The 20832-nt window shown below is 44.0% G+C and overlaps 1 protein-coding gene across 1 annotated transcript; it reads right to left on the reverse strand.

The window, feature by feature from the left end:
* Positions 1-554: 554 nt before the first annotated feature.
* npc1l1 (NPC1-like 1) lies at positions 555-16571 on the reverse strand. Its single transcript, XM_031570202.2, has 19 exons — positions 16270-16571; positions 13744-15103; positions 13026-13290; positions 12713-12813; positions 12192-12364; positions 11778-11906; positions 11188-11370; positions 10651-10765; positions 9740-10005; positions 9166-9255; positions 8761-8951; positions 7098-7225; positions 6257-6386; positions 5660-5715; positions 5112-5262; positions 4066-4297; positions 3290-3403; positions 2646-2808; positions 555-1915 (listed from the first exon to the last, which is right to left on the reverse strand). The coding sequence occupies exons 1-19, from the start codon at positions 16321-16323 to the stop codon at positions 1683-1685; spliced, it is 4134 nt and encodes a 1377-aa protein (XP_031426062.1). The 5' UTR covers positions 16324-16571; the 3' UTR covers positions 555-1682.
* Between the last annotated feature and the right edge of the window lie 4261 nt (positions 16572-20832).

The raw sequence follows: 20832 nt of genomic DNA on the forward strand, positions 1-20832 counted from the left end.
TCTGGGAGCGTAAAGGGGCTCGTTCTCACACAGTACAGATGAAATGCAAGCGTCATTTAGAGAAACAGACACAACTTGCTGTCAGCTGAGGCTCATCTCTATGTACAGTGTGCTTGTGCACATGTAATGTTAGGCTTCCTTGTCTTTTCTCTCCATTTCTCCTAAATTCAAATAAATGTTATTCCCTACTGTACATATATTATATTTTACCTACACATGTATGTAGAGGTGTGGATATGTATCATAAATATATCATAAATATATCATGTTGCCAAAGCATAATAGGGGAATAGAAAGAACACAGGAAATATGATGACCTTTCATCTTTGCGGAGCTGTGGGTTTTTTATCACACTCAATTCTCTCTCTCACACACTCACTCTCTCTCTCTCACACAGACACAGACACAGACACAGACACAGACACAGACACAGACACAGACACAGACACAGACACAGACACAGACACAGACACAGACACAGACACAGACACAGACACAGACACAGAGACAGAGACAGTATGAAAAGACAGAAAACACTCAAAAGTACAAAACACTCAAAAAATACAATGACGTTTTATTATTTCATTGATTAAGCTTAACATAAAATGACAAATAGTAATATAAAAATAATATCAAGTCATTCTAATAGTCATCTGTTCATCTGATGGGTGCACTTGCTGCATACGTTTGGAGTGTGACAGATTGGCTCCTGTACCTGGACTCTCAAATGTCCAAACTCTGGTCATAGCTACTGAAAGCTCTGAAATGCCACAGTGTGGCGATAGGAAGGACAGAGTGCGCTCTGGCATGCTAGGTGCTACATGGACATTTCAGAGTGCGACTTAAGCTCCTCAAAATCTCCTTGAAACCACACGGTACATTTGCACTAGTATAAAATAACAATTCAATTAAATAAGCATATATATCAACTTCACAAATAACAAGGACAGACAACACTTTAATTCTAATGTGAATCTCTTACTCCATCTAATGACTTTATTTCCTCATTTTACAAATGAGATTTTTAGCTCTAAATTTCCTCATTCAAGTGCTTAATTCATGGATTAGTCTCCCTGCTGCCACCTAGTGGCGTGGTACTGTCAGACAAGAGGTAAAATCAGCATAACAGACAATGTCAACACTGAAGTGGCCTTTACCCTGTGGGGAGCAAGTTGTCCTCTTTTCATCTAATATGTAACTGCTATGCTACTGTGCTGGCAGCTTTCACCCAACAAGGCTACTTTTGCTGTACAGAAAATGTAGTTCGTCTCTTTTGTGTTGGCTGTCTAACGAGAAATCTACTGTGCGAGCGCATACTGCCGATAATCTGTGAAGGGCTTGCCACAGGGATGCCATAAAAAAGGAACCTTCAGCCCAGGGTCCAGGCTTTATTGCCCAGTCATAGTGATTCAGACACTTCTATTGCACGGGTGTGTGTTTGGTCATTCGTTCCTATGAAAAACACAAAACCTACCACACCCCTTCTCTGTCTCTCTCTCTCTCTCTCTCTCTCTCCCTCTCCCTCTCACTCACACACTCACTCACTCACACACACACACACACACACAGACACACACACACACACACACACACACACACACACACACACACACACATGGAGGTATATGTGACTGGGGCCCAGGGGAGGAGTGTGGAGGAAGGGGCCTGGTGGGGTTGTCCGTTTAAAGGTGGGTGTTGTTAGGGTTCTTGGAGTCATGGGCGGTGGTCTCCATGGCGTCAGGCTCTTGCTGTGGCTCCGCTGTAGTGTCTTCCTGCCGAGAGGTGTGTGTGTGGTTGCTTTTGTCGTGGTCCTCCATGTAGGCCATGTTCTCAAAAGTCTTATTGCTGTAGGCCTCCAATTCCATGGCCTTCTTAGTCTGTAGCTCCAGCAACACTGCCTTGTTCACTCCAGGTCCTACAACACAACAAGCAAAACCTCATGTTTCAGATATGACAAAGAAGATAGTGCTCATATCTTCATTCCGGTGTGTGTATATGTCTGCAATATATGTTTACTTCACTGGATGTTCACAGAAAAACCCCTCTGCTATGTAATTATTTCTAACTGTAAAGCAGCTAGTCCCTGTGGTCCTTAGCACAGATGTTCCTTCATCATCCAAATCATATTTCATCTCACTTGCACTCTGCAGGGCAGGAGTGGATGATGGATTAGTTGCTTGTGTTTTTCTGTCTGTGTGGAGGTCTGCATTTGGTGTGTAGGATTATAATGGTGTGTAGTTATGCCACTGACAGTTCCATTTTCCTGCACATGTATTTTCCATGGTGCATCTTTAGAGACAGTGCAGAGACGTGTGTGTATTTCTGTGTGGCTCCATTTCTCTGCGTTTGACTGCATGTGTGCAGGCATGTGAGTGTGAGAGAGTGTGTGTGTGTGTCTGTGTGCACGTATGTGAGTGTGAGAGGGAGTGAGAGAGTGTGTGTGTGTTGTCTGTGTGCACGTATGTGAGTGTGAGAGGCAGAGGGAATGAGAGAGTGTGTGTGTGTCTGTGTGTGTCTGAGTGTGAGAGGCAGAGGGAGTGAGAGAGTGTGTGTGTGTCTGTGTGTGTCTGAGTGTGAGAGCGAGAGAGAGAGAGACAGAGCGTCTCTGTGTGTGTTTTTGTGCATGTGCGTCACCGGGGCCTTACCGAAGAAACTGAGGAGCACTGGCAGAAATATGAGGCCGTGCACCATGCCCAGTAGGGTGATAACCAGGTTGAGTCTGAAGAAGAAGATCCGGATCAGCTGGGCCTTGGCAAACGCCAGCACCACAATCCCCGGCAGGTTTGTCATGGCAACACCAGCAAACACCTGCAGACGGAAAGAGAAGGTGTCAGTCTTACGCACAATAATTACTATATATCTTGGTAATGTTGAAGTAGTACAAATAATAGTAAGCATTTATAGTATGGATGAAACTATAAATGTAAGTGTATTTGTTAAAAAATGTATGAAAATATCCAACGACAAATGAATTGCCTCGTCTATTTCTTAGTCCGGTAAGTTTACGAGTCAACCTTGTGTGACTACACTTTTGTGGTTTGACGGGCTATTTCAGGCCATACCACCCTCGCTCTCCATCCTTGGCCATTCCATCCCGAGAGAGCCTTCCATGAGTTGGCCCACTAGTGTGGATTGTTATTGTTTATCTCTGTGTTCTGGTTGTGTGTGTGTGTGTGTGTGTGTGTGTGTGTGTGTGTGTGTGTGTGTGTGTGTGTGTGTGTGTGTGTGTGTGTGTGTGTGTGTGTGTGTGTGTGTGAAAGGGTGCTGACTCATATCCTGTGGTACTCACAGCGCTGCCCATGTTGGCTGTGGCCTCCTTGGCTCTCTCCACGCGCGTGGGCAGGATGCTGAGAGCGAAGGAGCGCGTCAGGTGAGAGACAAACTCCACTGAGATACCCACAGCCTGAGAGAGAGAGAGAGAGAGAGAGAGAGAGACAGTCTCAATGCAGAAGGCTTGAAAAGGGGACAAAAAATCCCCAGAGTCTGTGGGAGATTTTTAACATTTGTAGACAAGGACAGACCCTGTAATGTAATGTCTTGAATCACTAATCTTCCAAAAATCTAAAAAATGTATTAAAAAGTACGGAATTGTCTTCTTAAAAGCCTACATTTATAGCACCTGCACAGACATGTCCTTGACAAAAATGATTTTCAGGTTGCCAGTTTTTTTCAAGGTCAAACACTGTAGATTTGACCTTTTTTGTTGTAGTCACAAGAGCACACTACTTCTTTTTGTCAGGCTAGCGTGTGCTTGGTTCAGGTAAAGCTTCCAGTATATTTCCCATTATTTTACATAAACATTTATTTATTGTTTGTTTTCTTTTTTCTTCTTTCAGTACATTCAAGACGACACCCGTGTGAGGAAGGTCAGAACCCAGGCAACAGCAGATGAATGGAAACCATTGAAACTAAATGTGGCAATCCCCAGGCTCAACCGCCTGACATACTACGCACCAGAGAAAATGCAGAATGTACAAGTGTGTGTGCAAGAGTGCAGAGGGAGTGTGAATGCAGAAAAAAAGGACACTAAAGTATTTCTTTGTGTTCTTCTCTATGGAGGCTCACCGTGACGAGGTTGATGAGTGACACAGCGTTGTAGTCGATGCCCCACAGCGTCATGACGCCCACAGTGTCCACGGTGATCATGACGATGGTGAGAAGGTTGAGGAGACCGGAGAGCAGGTCCATGCCCAGGAGGATACAGCACACCACGAAGGTGGGCAGCAGGCACATCGAGATGTTGAAGAGGCCCTCGGAGACGATGGTCAGGTACTGCTCGTAGAACACATACGTCACCCTGCCCCGGGAGAGAGACAGGCGGCGACGGTGACTCACCAGTAATCACCACTAATGTGCTACTCACTCTTGCCATGCTCTCTGTGTCGAGGTCGCATGTTTGATTACCTGGGAGCGCACACACTGTGCACTGTAAATCACTTGAGATATAAATGCCTACTTTGGTGACTGTGACTTGTTGAGTACAAATAACAACCGAGAAATGCATCATTTATGTAATAATAATACATGAGTATTCTATTTCAGTGTTTTTCATCAAAAGAAAGTTATGCTGGTGAATGATATGCTGATGAAATAAAGGGGTGATGTTTTACTGTGGGGACAGATTGGTACTATTAGACTGGTGTGGTATAAATTGGAAACTGGAATGGTATTCATTCCATCATATACTGGACAATGCCACACCTCAATAGAGAGGAGGACTAACACCATGGACTGGTTTCACAGGGAGCCAGTGTGTACTGTTAGTTGATGGTGACAGAGTTTAATAATGCTTTAAGGGATTTCCCAGTTGGCAGATATACATGGTGACTGTGTCAAGGCTCATGTTTTACCAAACTTTCCAGTATGTGAGCTGACTCAGTCCCCCTGATGGCTTGCAAGATGATTCGAGATAAGATTTGTGTTTTTCAGACTAAAGACCACAGAGGCAAAACAAAAGAGAGGAGAAAAGAGAAGAAAGGGAAGGAAAGAAAAAAGAAAGAAATGAAAGAAAAGAGGTGGTAGAGTAGGTAAAAGTAGGTGGCGGGAGAGAAAAAAGTAGAGAGAGAATAGTGGAGGAGGAACAAGGAAGTGTTGGAAGGCTCAAAACTCACGTGTAAGGGAAGACCTCGAAGTCAGGCGGGGTGCCAGGGATTTGACGCATGGTTTTGGTGATGTTGAGGGCCAGCTCTCGCGCCCGCAGCAGGGCAGCCGTGAACTCCTGGGAGTTTTTCAGCGGCGAGTGGTACGCCATGAACCGAGACGCTGCAGTGACGAAGACATGTGGAAAGACACAGGAAAGACGGAGGGGAGAGGAAGAGGAAGGTAGAAGACATGTGGAAAGACACAGGAAGGACGGAGGGGAGAGAGAGGAAGGTAGAAGGAGTTGAAGATGCCACAGGGTGGGGGGGGGAGAGATAAAGGATGTGTAGGGGATAAACACACAAGGAATGAAGAGAATAAAGAAGAAGGAGAGAGAAGAGACCAGTTAGCCCACTCACACTGATGTGAACTGTTAAGTGATTACATTCTACATGCTACATTTTACAGTTCTGCATCATTGTTTGGTCCTCTGAATGCTTAGAATGCCATTGGCTGATTCACTGAGTCATTTCATCATTTGATAAGGGTAGAGTGTGATTCATATGACACAGATCCTTACCTATAATCTCTCCTGCTTCATCTCTGACCACCGCTTTGTCATACGCTCCCAACCCACTGGCAAATGGAAAGAGATGAGTCATCAGACATCATCGACAAAAGTCCTTCACACACCACCACTCGGTCTGAGCACAAAGCTGATTTATTTATTGCATTAAAGGTGTAGTCCGTGATTCTAACCCAAACAATTCAGTGAATTGCTCCTCACAGGCCTCTAGCTCTCCATTCAGTGTGTGCTCATAAAAACCCTCATGTTGTAAATGGGAAAACAAACAGGCCGAGCCGTAAACAATCCCATGCAGTCAACACAGAGTTTAGGAGCATAGGAGAAGGCAGGGGAGTAATTTGATTGGCTGTTGAGCTCAAATATCAACAACCTCGACAATATTCCCGAAAACCGAACCACGGACTCTGCCTTTAATGATGTGTGCTATAAGTTACTGACACAAAACACACAATGCCAGAGAGTGTCTGACTCTGGAGGTGCTCTGGTGAGGATGTGGAGGATCAGCCAGCAGGTCCAATCCAGGCTCGGTCTCAAGCACTTTTACATTGTGTTCTGGAACCCTGTGGTCGCCGGGCAACAGCAGTGGCTTACCCTTTGGGGCACTGCAGGTCAGGCCGGTTGTTGAGGAACTCTGGCAGGAAGCGGTTGAACTGTTTCACGTTGGGCCGTAGCACGCCGTCGAGTGGAGGAAACATGCATTTGGCCCGGCATAAATCATCGTCTGCGGTCACAAGAAGACGAGAGCTCGGTCAGGCAGCATATCCAGTCAGTTACTGTGACCACTGGTCTCTCCCACTCAATAAATGAGATCCCCTCACAACACTTTACTTCTCATAGCACATGTATTAAAACCACAACATGCATGACCTGCAAAGCCCCAGGCCAAGTTCTAAAAGCCAAGCTTCCCTCTGCTCTGCCTAGTCCAATCCCATGCTTTAAGAGTAGGCTACTTTAGCAGGCTATAATGCTGTGGTTTTACCTGACTGTAATGTCTGGCTAACATTGAAATATCCTTGTGAATGTGAACACGTTTCAGATAAAGGTATTGCATACTGTGGTAAGGCTGTAACACATTAATTAACTGCACATGATCCCTCTGTGATCATTTTAACCCTAACCTTAGTTTAATGTAATAACATTTGCACATTTCACCCTTACCTTTTAATGAGTGTTGCTTTGTAGGCTACCTATTATTTTTATTATTATTATTATTATTACTACTACTTGTTATTAGTTGTGCTGGACCAACTGGCTTTGTAATATAAATTGTGAGCACTTGTTACACATGGATTGTGATTTGGTTTTGCTTGATCATCTTCCATTGTTTTAAGTGTTTTGTCTACAACTGTTAACTATTAAGTTAGCTTGGTTTGCCAGGTTTCCTAGGGTAGCAATGGTGAATTTGAAGGAGTATGTTGAGTTGGATACATACTCTCTGAGGCTGGGCAGAATTGTCCCTGATTAGGACCTTTGGTGTAGATCCGACAGCATTTAGAAGCAGGGTTGAGCCAGTCAATGAAGTCATCTACCCAAGAGGATGCTGGGATAGCAAGGTACGATCTAAAACAAAAGGTAAAATGCCAGTTACAAACATTCACAGGAAGTGGAAAAGGCATGCGTCTGTTTACCTTCCTGCCTGGTTTCTTCACCAACAAATATGTGCATAGATGTGTGTGTCAGAAGACACGTAGGACGACAAGACTGTTGAAACATGTCTGTCTATCATGTTCGGAGTAGTTCAACTTCAAACTGAAAAAGAGATCAGTCGATGCCAACTTGTTCTTTTTTTTTAGTGCGCACTTCTATGTTGTTAGTGAGATTACTAAACCGGAGGGTAGCTGCTCCGTAAATACTTTATGTCATTAGACCCAACACAAACAAAAAATAAGGCACGGCTCCTTGGTTCCTCTTTGCAAATAAGGAAAAACTTGTTTTGACCTGTTATCGGGTCAGTGTGGTTTGTTTATGACACAGTTTATCACTCATCAAACAGCCTGTGCTCCTTTGTTTCTCCAACTCTACCCACTTGCAATCCATGCCACATTTTCTCACATTCCAGATTGTGTTCCTGCAAGCTGTCATCAGTCTCATCAGGCACAAACAGATCCCTGGCTTATGTAACCGAGGCGAAACATGCTGACGACTTGGAAATTCCTGTGAATTTATATGTCTTGCTCTACCCAGAACCTCTATTTGATGCAACACCCTTCAACCAGTGACTCCTCCGTTCTGGCACAGGGACAGGGTCGCACAGAAGAGCGATAACACAGACCACTGGTTTCAAGGCCACACAAAGCCCAGATAATAGTGGACTCTGGAATGGATCTTCACCCAGATACAGGCCAGACATGGGTCACATATGGCACAGATACAGGAAGGGTGAGATACCACTTGGGGGGACAGGAGCAAGAGCACTCGGTCTGACTGACTGTTAAACGGACGTTTAAAGAACTAAAGATATATATATATATACTGTATATATATATATAAACATATGACAACACTGTACTGAATGACTATATGGTGATCAAAGCACTCACTATGACACAGAAACCATTTGTTTTTAAGTGAATATTAAAGAGAATTATACATGGCCTTGGTTATTCTGAGGTTTGCTATCAAAACGATATTAAGTGTGCTGCATGGTTGAAGGAAAAGTTAATATAATATAACACACATTTTAAATAAGTACATTTTAAGTACTTTGTGTCCTTGTGATACAGGGGCCCATAATTTCTGTTGGTAAGTGGTGACCAACCCCTGTAAATTTACTGAAATGTATTTAAGAGCCCTGCTCTTTGAGCCTCCCTGTCCTGTATGCTTTCTATCTATCACGGTAAGCATACCTGATTAACGCTGGCATGAATACAAATATTCTTTTAATAAAAAGAGGGAATGAGTGGAGAGGGATGGACAACCTTGGCCTGCTTTTCCATCTCTCCTTGTTCTGAACTCTCTGTTCGCTAAACACACCTGATTTAGCTAATCATTAGCATTACAGTGACTTCAATGATCTAATCCACAAGGCTAGATACGTACATACGTCAGAACAGGGATTAGAACCCCGTGCTCTAGAGGATAGGGAGCATGCTCACCGGTCCGGGAACTCCGTGGCGTACTGAATTTTTTGAGTCAAGGAGAATGGGTCACAGCCAACACTCGAACACGCTGCATTCATGCCCGTTTTGCTGGTGAAGTTGAAGCCTCGTGTCGTCACAAAGTACGTGGGCACGCCAACCTCCAAGTACTCGTACAGGTATTTGAAGTAGTCCAACATGTAGGAGTTCTGTGTAATTGCAAAATACCATAAACTTTTATTCATTTATTCATGTATATTTTTATTGACAATTTATTTACCTCCGCTGAAAAGCCCTTTGGTTCAACTACTTAAATGTGCTATATAAAGTGTCTTGACTTGACTATCCATAGCTTGCACACTACACTGCCACTGTCTGCCCTTGCAGATGGGTCATTTCATTCATAGAGGTGGGCAGGTGTACCGTTGGCATGGACAGCTCTTGGTCGAGGCCCACTTTGACGTGGAACATGAGGAATACACAGGAGCAGAACATGAAGAGAAACACCACCATCTGAGGAGAGAAAGTGAGAGGACATGAGAAACCAAGCCAAGAACACGCAGGGACATTCAGCTGCTTGGCGTTGGAAGAGCTGGGCCAACCTGACCTGCTCTGCCCACTCCGCCACACACACACACACACACACACACACACACACACACACACACACACACACACACACACACACACACACACACACACACACACACAAACACACATACAAACTCTTTACAGTAGACTCTGCCACTCAACACAGGCTAGTTATCACACTTATTATTCACACGTACTGGTGAAGGAACCTGCCTGCCTGTCCCACGACGGGGTACATCAAAGTACTTTTTCATTTAGCAAATGACTGACAGTTCTGTACAGTTATACAGTTACAGTTATATACAGTTATCAGTATGTGTGTTGCCTGGGTTTCAAACTCATGACCTTGGTGTAGTCAGCACCTTGCTCTACCAGTTGAATGTTTGAAACACCATGCGGTACATACCACCACGATCCTGGTGACAGGATGAAGCAGCACAGGGGCATAGTATCGCTTCATGAGGGGCAGCAGGATACCCTGGTTAGGCTTTTTGGACCGCGGCTTCGACACGGTGATGCAGCAGGCCACCTCGCAGCGGGAGGCATCCTGGCGGCGCGCGTCCAAGGAGAGCAGCGCCACGAACGCCGTCATCTGCAGCATGAAGTCCATGAGCACGGCCAGCGCGGCGTACAGAGCGAAGGTCCTCACCGCCGGCATCGTGCTCAGAGCACCTAGTTACACAAAGAGGTGGACACACTTTAGTGTTTTTAAGTGTTATGTTATTAACAGTTCATGAATTGTTAACTACAATGTAGTAGTTGCAAGATGTGTTTGGGGTGAGGATGTGGTTTATGTCCAGGGTAGAAAAGTAACTTGTAAGTGTATGTTCCTCTGTCAGCAATATATGTAAACCAAAGAAGGGTGCAGATTATGTGCATGAATCTAGTGTGAGCATGTGGAGATGCTGAGTAGGTGCCATGTCAACTTCAGATGAACCTTTACTTTGATTGTGTGTAAAAAGATTATATAAAACGGGCAGGGAAACAAAGTACAATGTAAAAATGTGTACTTCTTTGAGTATTATTTATTACTAAATATGTACACTTTAATGTGAACCTAATGTTACTCCCAAGGGCTTATTTACAGGATGTGACTAGATGCATGTAAAAGTCATTTTGATGGCATGTGCATGAATCGATTGTGTGGATGTGGAATTCACAATGAACAAAATTGCTGATAAATAATCACAGACATTTCTCTGTGTAGGTATCATGTCTATGTGGGATGAGCCTTTATCTCTTCCTCTGGCCGTGGGTAATCCGCAGCATGAGGGTGTCTGCATGTAAATGCTTCGGTGCACCCCAGTTTATACCCACCCAAGTAGAAGCAGATCGACTCAGAGAGGCTGCACAAGAGCATGCTGGGAGCCACATTCCCCAGAATGCGGCCAATTTGATCCTCTCTCGACTCGCCCGCTTTCCGCATGTCTCTCTGGAACACACATGAAGCAACATATTTATGTCCTCAGAGAGAAAAGTAAGAGGGACAATGACTGTAAAACACATGACTAACATACATCCTTTTACTACATGAACTAAGGCACTAGAACGAACTTGAGGCGCACAAGACACATCCATAGAAAACACCAGAATGTGTATGTGTTCCTTTAAATGTCTTCCTTTAAATGACTTTATCAATTGATAATGTATATATTACAATACATTAAAGAAGGGATTAGTAGTGGCTTATTACTAAACAAGCATTTCATTTTCCATGTGAAAAGTGCCACTGCATTCTGTATATTTCTAACCTAAAGTGTATTTAGACCACACAAATGGGACTCCTCTGCTGTGTCTATGCCATTCCCCTCGAATAAAAGATCAGATTAAGACAGAGTCCCTTCAGAGTCGTACCTGATACTCCAACACAAAGATGAAGATGTTGTCAGCCCCCACCGCCAGCACCAGGAAGGGCACCACCTGTATGATGACCAGGGAGGAGGGGATCCCGACCCAGGCATAGAAGCCCATTGCGGCCAGCACAGAGCAGGCCACCACCAGGATACCACCCAGACCTACCAGCAGCTTAGAGTCCACCTGGATGAGAGAGAGAGAGAGAGAGAGAGAGAGAGAGAGAGAGAGAAGAGAGAGAGGGAAAGATAGAGAAAGAGAGAAGAGACAGAGAGAGAGAGAAGAGAGAGAGAGAGAGAAAGGAAAAAAGAAAGCGAGATTCAGCATTTTAAACACATCTTTGAATCTCAGTTTTGTAGTTATTATGTCTCCATGTCATTTCCTCCAATTGTCCATTTGTTAGAACTTTATTGAGGAAGTCCACTTCCTTATCTTGGGCTAACATTCGTCACTCTCATGAATTAGGTACTTTTCCTGATAATTCCTCAACTGACTTGCCAGCCAACCATTAGCCCGCACCCACTCTCCACACCAGGGGATCCCCCTCCCAAAACACAGACAACTCTGGCCTAAATCTGGGCTGACTCACTCACCAGTATGCGTTTGAATGAGGAGTAATCCCCCAGGGCCAGAGCGATGTAGAGGAAGATGACTGCGTAACTAATCATGAAGATGGGGATGTCCTCCGCCGTGGTTCTGTTGATCTCGTCCTCCAGAGACCGCTGAGAGGAAGAGATGGATGTCATCAAACACTACTGATTTTTCTCTATCTGTATCTGACTACAATATCTGCAGTCAACCATCTGAGGAAAACTCAATTTGTTTTTCCCAATTTAGGGCAACCAATTTGTTAAATATATTTCTAAACCATAGGTACTGACAGTAGATTTTCAATAGATTTCATGTTATGCTGTAAGTGAAAATGAAAATCCAGACTTTGTTGAACAAAACCTAAGAACACTTGCCAATTATCCTCGACTACAAAACTTGAAAGTAATTTTGCTCACTTCAGCCATGTAAGCGAAGGTGAAGTTTGTTTTGGGGTCCTTCTGGTAAGCCTGTACGATGTCCAGGAAGCGTTGTTCCCACTCAAGCACCAGCTTAAACTTGGGGTGGTCCCGAGCGTAGTTGTTCAGGGAGATGGTCATGATCAAAGCTTCAGCTTGAGTAAAGTCCTGACCTGCAAAACGTGAGAACCACACAGGGACTGTTCACACTTGTACTCTGTGACAGAAATGACAACTGGCAGTGGCCAGTTTCACCACCAGTCACTTTCACTGTAGAGGAAAAAACTATGTAGACCCACCACCATCTAATTATTACTGTGTTCCACAGGAGAAAAAGCAATTACAGGATTTGCGTGGTTAAACTAGATTGGATTAGATTAGATTACATTATATGAGATTAGATCCAACTTTATTGTAATTCAACAACAACAAACCAGTCAAATGTAGTAATGATGATGCAGTAATGATGATGAAGTCCTAAAGCCAAAATATTGATTTAAGCCTCTTCTCATCTCTGTTACCTTCATATCCCCCTACTGCCAGGAAGGGAAACACTGGGCCTCCATAGTCAGCCATGCAGCTCATTCCCAATGCTGTGATGTCTTTGAATGACAGGGGAGAGCTGAATTGGGCAAAATGGCCACATTAAGGTTGTTAGAATCCAGAGACACGGCAATAAGGTTGATAGGTGTTGTTGACGTTGGTATTGTTGTAGTTTTTGAAATTTATTTTCCATTTGATGTTTTGTTTTGAAAGTAATTTTATTTGCATTCTATTGTGTTGCATTCCATTTTATTGTATATTTGTGATAGATCCTCCCTGTTCTATACTTACTTCACACAGTAGATGAAGTGGTCTCTCCAGTCCACCTCCTTGGTCACGCCCAGCTGTGTCATGTTGGCCTTTGCATCCAGGTTGGCCACACTGTTCTGGAAGTACTGGGGTAGACTGTTGACGGCACAGTCGGTGAGGGAGGGGTCGCTGGGGTTCAGAGGAGCAAAGCAGACATCCTTCAGGCTGACATTACGCTGAAGGTCCTCTGAGAAGAATTCGATGTGCTGGATCTTCTGCTGTAACTCCAATAGCTGCAGAATGAGGTCTGCAAGACAGACAAACCAGCACAAATAATGAGAATTTAATTCAATTCAATTTTGTTCATCTGTAGTGCCACTAACAATTTGGTTTGTCTTTATAGAGCCCAAAGCCAGAACCCCCTAGAGTAAGCAGGTGCCACGGGAAAATTCCTTTTTACCACGTGGAAATATTGAGAAGAACCCAGCTCAGTTTTAATAGGAATAGCTGTAGCAATCATATTTATTGTAATTTTATCTAATCAGTTGCAATGGTAAATCTGTCATATTTACTGAACAGTTATCAGTGGTTGTGGTGTGGAGAGGTGACTAAATGTTTCCACAGGAGATAGGAGGACAGGTGGAGTGGTCTAAAAACAGGGTCTAACTGTATCTGCCAAAAATCTCACATTCATGTTTGTGACAAAAAAATCAGCCTCTTCAGAAATCTGTGTTGAAAGGTCATGATCGTTAGCACTTACCTTTGGAGAGGATGCCGCTGAAGTTCTGTTTGCCAAAGAGCAGGGAGTCATATATGTGGCCCTGGCGTCCGGGCGCAGTCAGGATGACCTGGTTGGTGCGGAAGAAGGGGTCGAAGTGGCTGTCGTGGAAGTCCTTCTCCATGCGGGCGCGACTGGAAGGCGCCGACCACAGCTGCACGGGGTCGGTGGTCAGCTCAAGCTTGTGCAACCCCGCGCTGAACACCACCACCACCACCAGGCAAGCCAGGAGCACCGTGGCGGGGTTCTTGGCCATCATGGTGCCCCACACCTGGAAGAAGGAGCCCAGGAACTTCTGCGTGGCCAGGCTGTTCCTTTCTATGCACGACACGTCCATAGGGTCGATGATGGGGTGCCCTTCGACCTCATTGCCATTCTTGTCTTTATTGCGGCCCTTCTCCGAGTCCTTGCCTGAGCCCTTCATGGTCTGTCTCACAAACTTGAAGACCATCAAGCCCAGGAAGGCTATGGAGAGGCATGTGAAGACGATGAGGCAGATGACTAGCACGCCGTCCAGCTGTCCGAGGGTGAAAGGCTGCGGGGGTGCAGGCAGTGGGGGTATGGCGGGGCAGGACTCCTGGCAGTCCTGGCACGAGCAGGCCTTGCTGCCGGTGGACGTGGTCTCGTTGCAGCCAAGCGCCCGGCCCGCATACACCACAATACCTGGCGGCATCGTCTGGCCCTCAGGGATGAGACGGATGTCGACATCGAGTGGCGCCAGGCCGTTGCTGGAGTCGCCCTGGAAGTCGTACCAGCGCTGTGCTGTGCAGAGCGCTGCACCGTAGCGGCCGCACATAGTGGCGATAGCGAAGCCGCCCGTGGCAGGGATGCGCACGTTCTTGCATGACTGGAAGGAGGCTTCGCCAAAGGTTTTGGAAATGAAGGCCTCGTAGGCCACCACGGCTTCACGTGTCTCGGTCACCTCCGTCCCGTTCATGCCGGGAGCCGGCGTGGTCGTGACCGTCACGTTCACATTCAATGTTCGCGTGACATTGACCAACTGGCTCTGGTCGGGGCTGCAGGTGGTGATGCAGTGCATGTGGGCAAAGTTATCCGCACAGGACGGGCAGCGGATCAACACGGCCTTAGATAACTGCAGGCTCGTTCTCAGGGAATTCAGCTGTTTTAGGGAGCAGCAGGCCTTGGTTTTCCCAGGACCCTGGTCCAGCATGGGGCACGTACGCTTCAGCTCCTGGTAGTGTAAGCCCTGTATCGTCCGGGCAGGGCTGTAGTTCTTACAGGGAATAATGGGTGGAATAAGGGGGTTCTCCACAGATGGGTTTCTCCCGCACTCCTCATAGAAAGTGCAGTAGCCAGGCTCATGCTGGGCCTGTGAAGTGACCTGGGGAGGTGACATAGTACAGCACTGACAGGTTGCCGAAAAGAGTAACACTTCCTCGAAGTCTCCCATAATCATGTCAGAAGCACATTATGACAAAGACTACACCCTTTGATTAGTCATCACTTCAGAATCATTGTATTCATTTTATATAACGGCAACAACTGAGATTGTCTCAAGGCGCTTTACAGAACCACAGGTCTGAACCCTCTAGACTCGAGCAAGCCTTGAAGAAACCTTGATCATTTCAATAAATGTTATGTATTGATAAGCAGTCACATTTGGAGAGCTGTCACTGTAATTACCAAATGTGGTCACATTACACTCGTGAGATATAGTTATGTTATGGTTAGGTGAGTTTTATGACAAGGTCTTATATGTGTATACCTGCTGTTGACATTTGGCCTGGATATGATGATGGATATTTCAGCATTTATTTGATTTATACTCAAACTCAGTGGCCTATACAGTATTTCAGCCTTTTATACCTGAATGCTATTCAGCTTGACAGAAGCACAATGTATGCCATTATATTATCGTACATTTTAACTGACTTATATTTCTTTCTTTAACTGACTTATATTTCTTTCATATTACTCCTTACAATATTACCAGTGTCCACAATAGCCCAAAACCTAAAAATATCGCTAATTTCATTACAATGATAAGTCTTTATAGCCTTTTCTTCACTGCCTAACCTTGCACTTTGCCTTCCAAGCATAAATAAGGAATAGGCTGATAAGCTGTTACAGTGAGAGTCGTTAGATTGATGATAACAGCTATGTCACGATCGATTGACTTGCCCTCTGTGCTAAAGAAAACAACCCAGTGAGAGTTTCCATCTAAAAATACACACCGTGTTTAAAGTACCTCTGGTGACCTCAGATGTAGTCTATGCATTGTTTGCACAAAGCAGTCCGCCTAATCAATATATGCTTTAGAGTTTTCATTTCACCGTGTTGTTGAAGTGTCTGTTTTAATGGAGGAACCAATCAGACTACATGAAAGCAGAACAACGACTGAGGCAAAAGTAACTTTCTTATACAGCACAGTTCTATCCACACCTGGCAGCCTGGGAATAACAGGGAAAATAGCGTCTTGAAGGTCCTTTTCCCATTAAAAGCAAACTACACAAAAATGGACGAATAAACTTCAAAGCGCACACTTACCAGAAAAGCCACAAATGTAAACAAAGAGAAAGTCCAGCTCTTCATGTCACCCATCCTGTTTTCTGTTTTTTGTTTGTTTTTTCTTCCAAAATGAAAGAAGTAAAGGAGAGGCCAGCCAAGCTGGACAGAGGTGGAGTGTTAAGGCTGCTGGAGAAGGGAGACGAAGGCCACGACAGAAGAGTGATGTCCCCTTCGACCTCCTCTTTCAAATGAGAGCCGGAGGTGTAGAAGATGAGGTTGTAGACACTTAGACAACAAGGCACCTGCACCCACCCCACCTAGCGTCACTAGGGTTGGGGAGCTATCAGATTGAGGATGGGATCATTCATATGTGGCGTGATGCACGGCCTGCCAATGGGAAGAGACAGCCGTCCACGGTTGGGTTTAATCATTAACCTGCTGGCTGGAACATGAGGGAATGTTGGGATGGGATAACAGAGGATTGTCAGGGAAACCAAGAAGAGTAAAGAAAGATAGTTCCGGGTTCTAGAGAAATCAAATGGCATGGTGCCTTTTTGGCAGCCTCTTTGTCCAACTGTTTTCCATTTCACTTTTCTGTTTCCCTCATCGCCCTCGTCCCCCATGCCTCCTCTACATTTCTCTAGCATCCTCACTGAAAAACACTGCCACTACATTAATGAGAGGATAGAGAAACACCTCTTCCAAAGAATAACACGAAAGATATTTATGTGCTGTCATTCTCCAACTTAGGCTCTCTGATGACAGGCTATAATGTTTGAGCATAAATGAAAAGGTAGGCATTATGTGTGACATTTACAGTGATTCTTTTGAAATATAGTTAGATCAGATGTGTTTCAGTCTGTGCTTACTATACTAAGTGTAACAGGTATAGTAATAAGAGACGTGTGTGTGTGTGTGTGTGTGTGTGTGTGTGTGTGTGTGTGTGTGTGTGTGTGTGTGTGTGTGTATGTGTGTGTGTGTTATGTTCACGTCTCCCTGTGTGTTAGTTTGATGATGTGAAGAAACTTTTTTAGTTTTGCTTTGAATTCAGTGTTACCCTTTTGTCTTGGTTCTATTGTCATATTCATTGTGCTTTCTGAACATAAAATGATGTTATTATATTTTTACTTGGGACAAAAGTTACTAAAACACTTTTATTATAGATTAGTGGGTTACCCTGTATGGTTGGGTAAAACAACTGTCATTTATTTCTGTTTCTGTCCAAAATGAGATGTTTACTTCCTATTAAAAATAACCTCTTGAAGAGCAGTATCTAAAACTGAAGAGATTATGGTAAATTTAACTTCATGATATACATCATTACGTTATGTTACATAAGACTACATTTGTTTTTCAAATAGTCTAGTTACAATTTTGAATGATTTTAAACTGCTTTTGAATGATTGTATTCAATGAGCCATCTGTTCTCTGAACGTAGCTCATCAAACCCCACTGGTCGAGGGAACTATGTCATAGAGGAGGAGGAAGTTATCAGGAATGGACCAAGGACACTAACTCACCCTGAACATTGGACCATCATCTTGACGCACCATGCTAATCTCATATAGTATGGTAGACTGAGATTCTGATTCAGATAATTTTTTGTTATATACTGTATCATATCATACAGTATACAGTACAGTATACATTATCTTAAGGTACAATTATAAGTTAAGTAAATTACATGTGTAAGAGACTAAGAAAAAAAAAGAAAAAAACCATGTAAAAAAAAACCATGTAAAAAAAAAAATGTACAATGGAGTGGAATAAGAGTGGAGATACATACACAAATGTGAGCCTGTTTGGCTGAAATCAGTCCAAGCAGTCAGTGTACTCTACTCAACCCCTACCCCCCCCCCCCCCCCCCCCCCCCTCCACCTACCCCCATCACCTCCAACACACACACACACAGACACAAACACAGACACAGACACACACACAGGTGTAAATTGTGTGTTTGGTGCTTACCATGTGACTAGTAACAATGTGCTTGTGCATCTGTATGAGTAGCCTGTGACATATGTATTTAAAGTGCCAGAGTGTGTTTGTGTGAGAGAGGGCCGGGTGGGTCTGGGCTGAAAGGTGTTCAGTCATTGAGGGTTTATTGAAGCGGAGGTCAGCTTGCAAGATTCGTTGTTTATGAGCCTGATGTCCTGACATGAAGCTGGTGTGAGAAATGAAACGAGCAAGTTACTGCTGCAAGCAAAATGTGTTCTTTAGAGTCCGTAGAGGACTTCAGGAATGCAGTCCAGAGTATTCAGGATCCCTTGTTCTGTATTGTTCAATCTCAACTAATAAGTTGTTGAAATGTTAGAAATTCTCTGCAAATGTTCTGTAGGCGTAGCCTACTAATTAAAATGTTACCAATTTCTTTTTATTCAAATTGGTTAGGTTCCGTGAATTAGCAGATGTTAAGATTTTTTAAGTTTTTTAGGATGTGAAAAATGTGCGATTCTGTTAGACATGGCCATCCTTTATATACTTAGGTGGCTGTTTTTCAAAAGCTAAATATGGCGACAGGATGACATGAGAATTTGCCGATTATGGTCAAAAAGTTTTCTTCTCTGAGCAGATTTTTCCTTAGCGGCCTGATCCAGGAAACGGTACCATTGTCTTTCAAAATGCAAGCAGGGCAAGTGTCCTTCTGTTTCTTTATCTGGTGTTTTGTGTGTGCTGGCTGTGCGCCATTCTGCCATATCGTGGACAGATCTTTCCCAAGGCTAATCTTAACTGATACAGCATAGGGAACTTTCTGCATGAAGGCAGTCAGATATCATCAGCTCAAGGTTCTTATCAGAGGCCTATACAGTATGTGCGATTAGACAGAGATTCAGATACGATACAGGTGCTAAGTACTCAATGAAGCACAATCATCACCCCACTCTCTTTAGTCCTTCAACATATGTAGCGTGGCGTGACATTGCAATTTCAGCACCAAGCTCAATGTTAAGTGAATGAAATTCATTAAAGGGGTTCCTAATACTGAAGAGGAATGCAACTAATACAAAGCCCCCCCCCCCCCCCCCAAAAAAAGCTTTAATGAAGGTGGATCTCTTTATATACCAAGGCCATAGCAGATACAGAAAAGTGAGGGGCGACACTGACACAGCAGCGTATTTGAATGATGAATCACTCAGCAGCACACATGGTAAAGATGAACAAACTCATTTGGCAAAAAGAAGATGATGGCTATTGGTTTGGATTTGGATTTGGTTTACATTTGGGATAGAAAACTAAGTTTCCAGGGATATAGCATATTATAACTATAACATATTTATACATTTTGATTTGGCTTGAATAGATCATTACAAAACAAAACCTCTTAGCCCATTTCTTTTGCATCCAAGCTCTATCTTTATATTTCACCTCACTGGTTATCTTTTCTCAGTGAGTGAGTGAGTGAGTGAGTGTCCTTGGCGACAGCATGGGGTCCAGTGGTGTATGTGTTTATTAGGACTGTGTAGACTGTATCTGCTGTTTCTCACACACAGAACCTCTTTTCTGATCCAATAACTCTGTGACTCATCAGTCCAATCCCAGAATCCCAGTGTGCTGCATATTTATCTGCTGCTAAGCAACATGATGACAGGTGAGTATCAAACTGAATCATTTCGAATCAGTATATGCAGGATCAGTTTTTGAGTAAATATATCTTAAATCTGACAAAAACATGTCTTACCAAAATATAGTCATCTAATAATTACTAGACATCTATTTACGTATACATTTTGAATTCCTTATGTCTGTATTTATGCCTATGTCTGTGTATGCGTTTCATAAGCAGTGAGAAGCTTTGACCACACTGATCCTCCATAATATTCCATATAGTAATATAACTCTGGTGATATGCATCAGATTACTGTTGGCAGGGTCAGGCCATCCTCTTATCAGTCGTATCATCCCCGTCTCCTGGGCACACACCCGTGACAGAGTCACACTCCCGTTCTTCTCTCTGAACACGACTCGCAGAACGGAGCACCTGGCCTGCGTGTCCCGCCTCTATCAGGCCATCCTCACCATCACCGCCCCTATCTCCAGTGTCATCATCATGGCAATCAGGGGTGTCAGAGCTGTTGATAGTTACTGAGAGAAATGAAGAATGAAACGCTGGCTCTGCTAACAAATGCCAGAGCTGTGCAATCACCAGCCAAATTAAGTGGAACCATCACTTAAAACACAACGGAGGAAGACCAACATGCACTGTGACTATACAGTATGTACAAAAAAGTATATAAGTACATACATTTTTGTTGTATAGGTTATATTACTATATTAGATATGTGTGAGCAGTCCAGTGATGCTTGCCTATAGCATGAGATGTAGACAGAGATAGCTGTATTTCTCCATTACATCACCTTTTCTCCCCACAGCTTTTTAGCTAGTCAAACCCTAGACAGTTTAGACTGTCATTATCTGTGTCAGCTGCATAAAATCCTTTAACAGAGGAACTCAGGAGATAGGCCTTTCCTAACATCCTAATGTGGGCAACAAAGACAGCTCTGACACCAGCCCTTTGGGCTGCTAAGATACAAAAGGACTTTCCCAAGGAGAACTAAACACTGGTCAGGGAGGGTGGATCTCATTTCATATTTGATAGGTTAT

The sequence above is a fragment of the Clupea harengus genome, chromosome 7 (assembly GCF_900700415.2).
Source record: "Clupea harengus chromosome 7, Ch_v2.0.2, whole genome shotgun sequence".
NCBI classification, from domain to species: Eukaryota; Metazoa; Chordata; class Actinopteri; order Clupeiformes; family Clupeidae; genus Clupea; species Clupea harengus.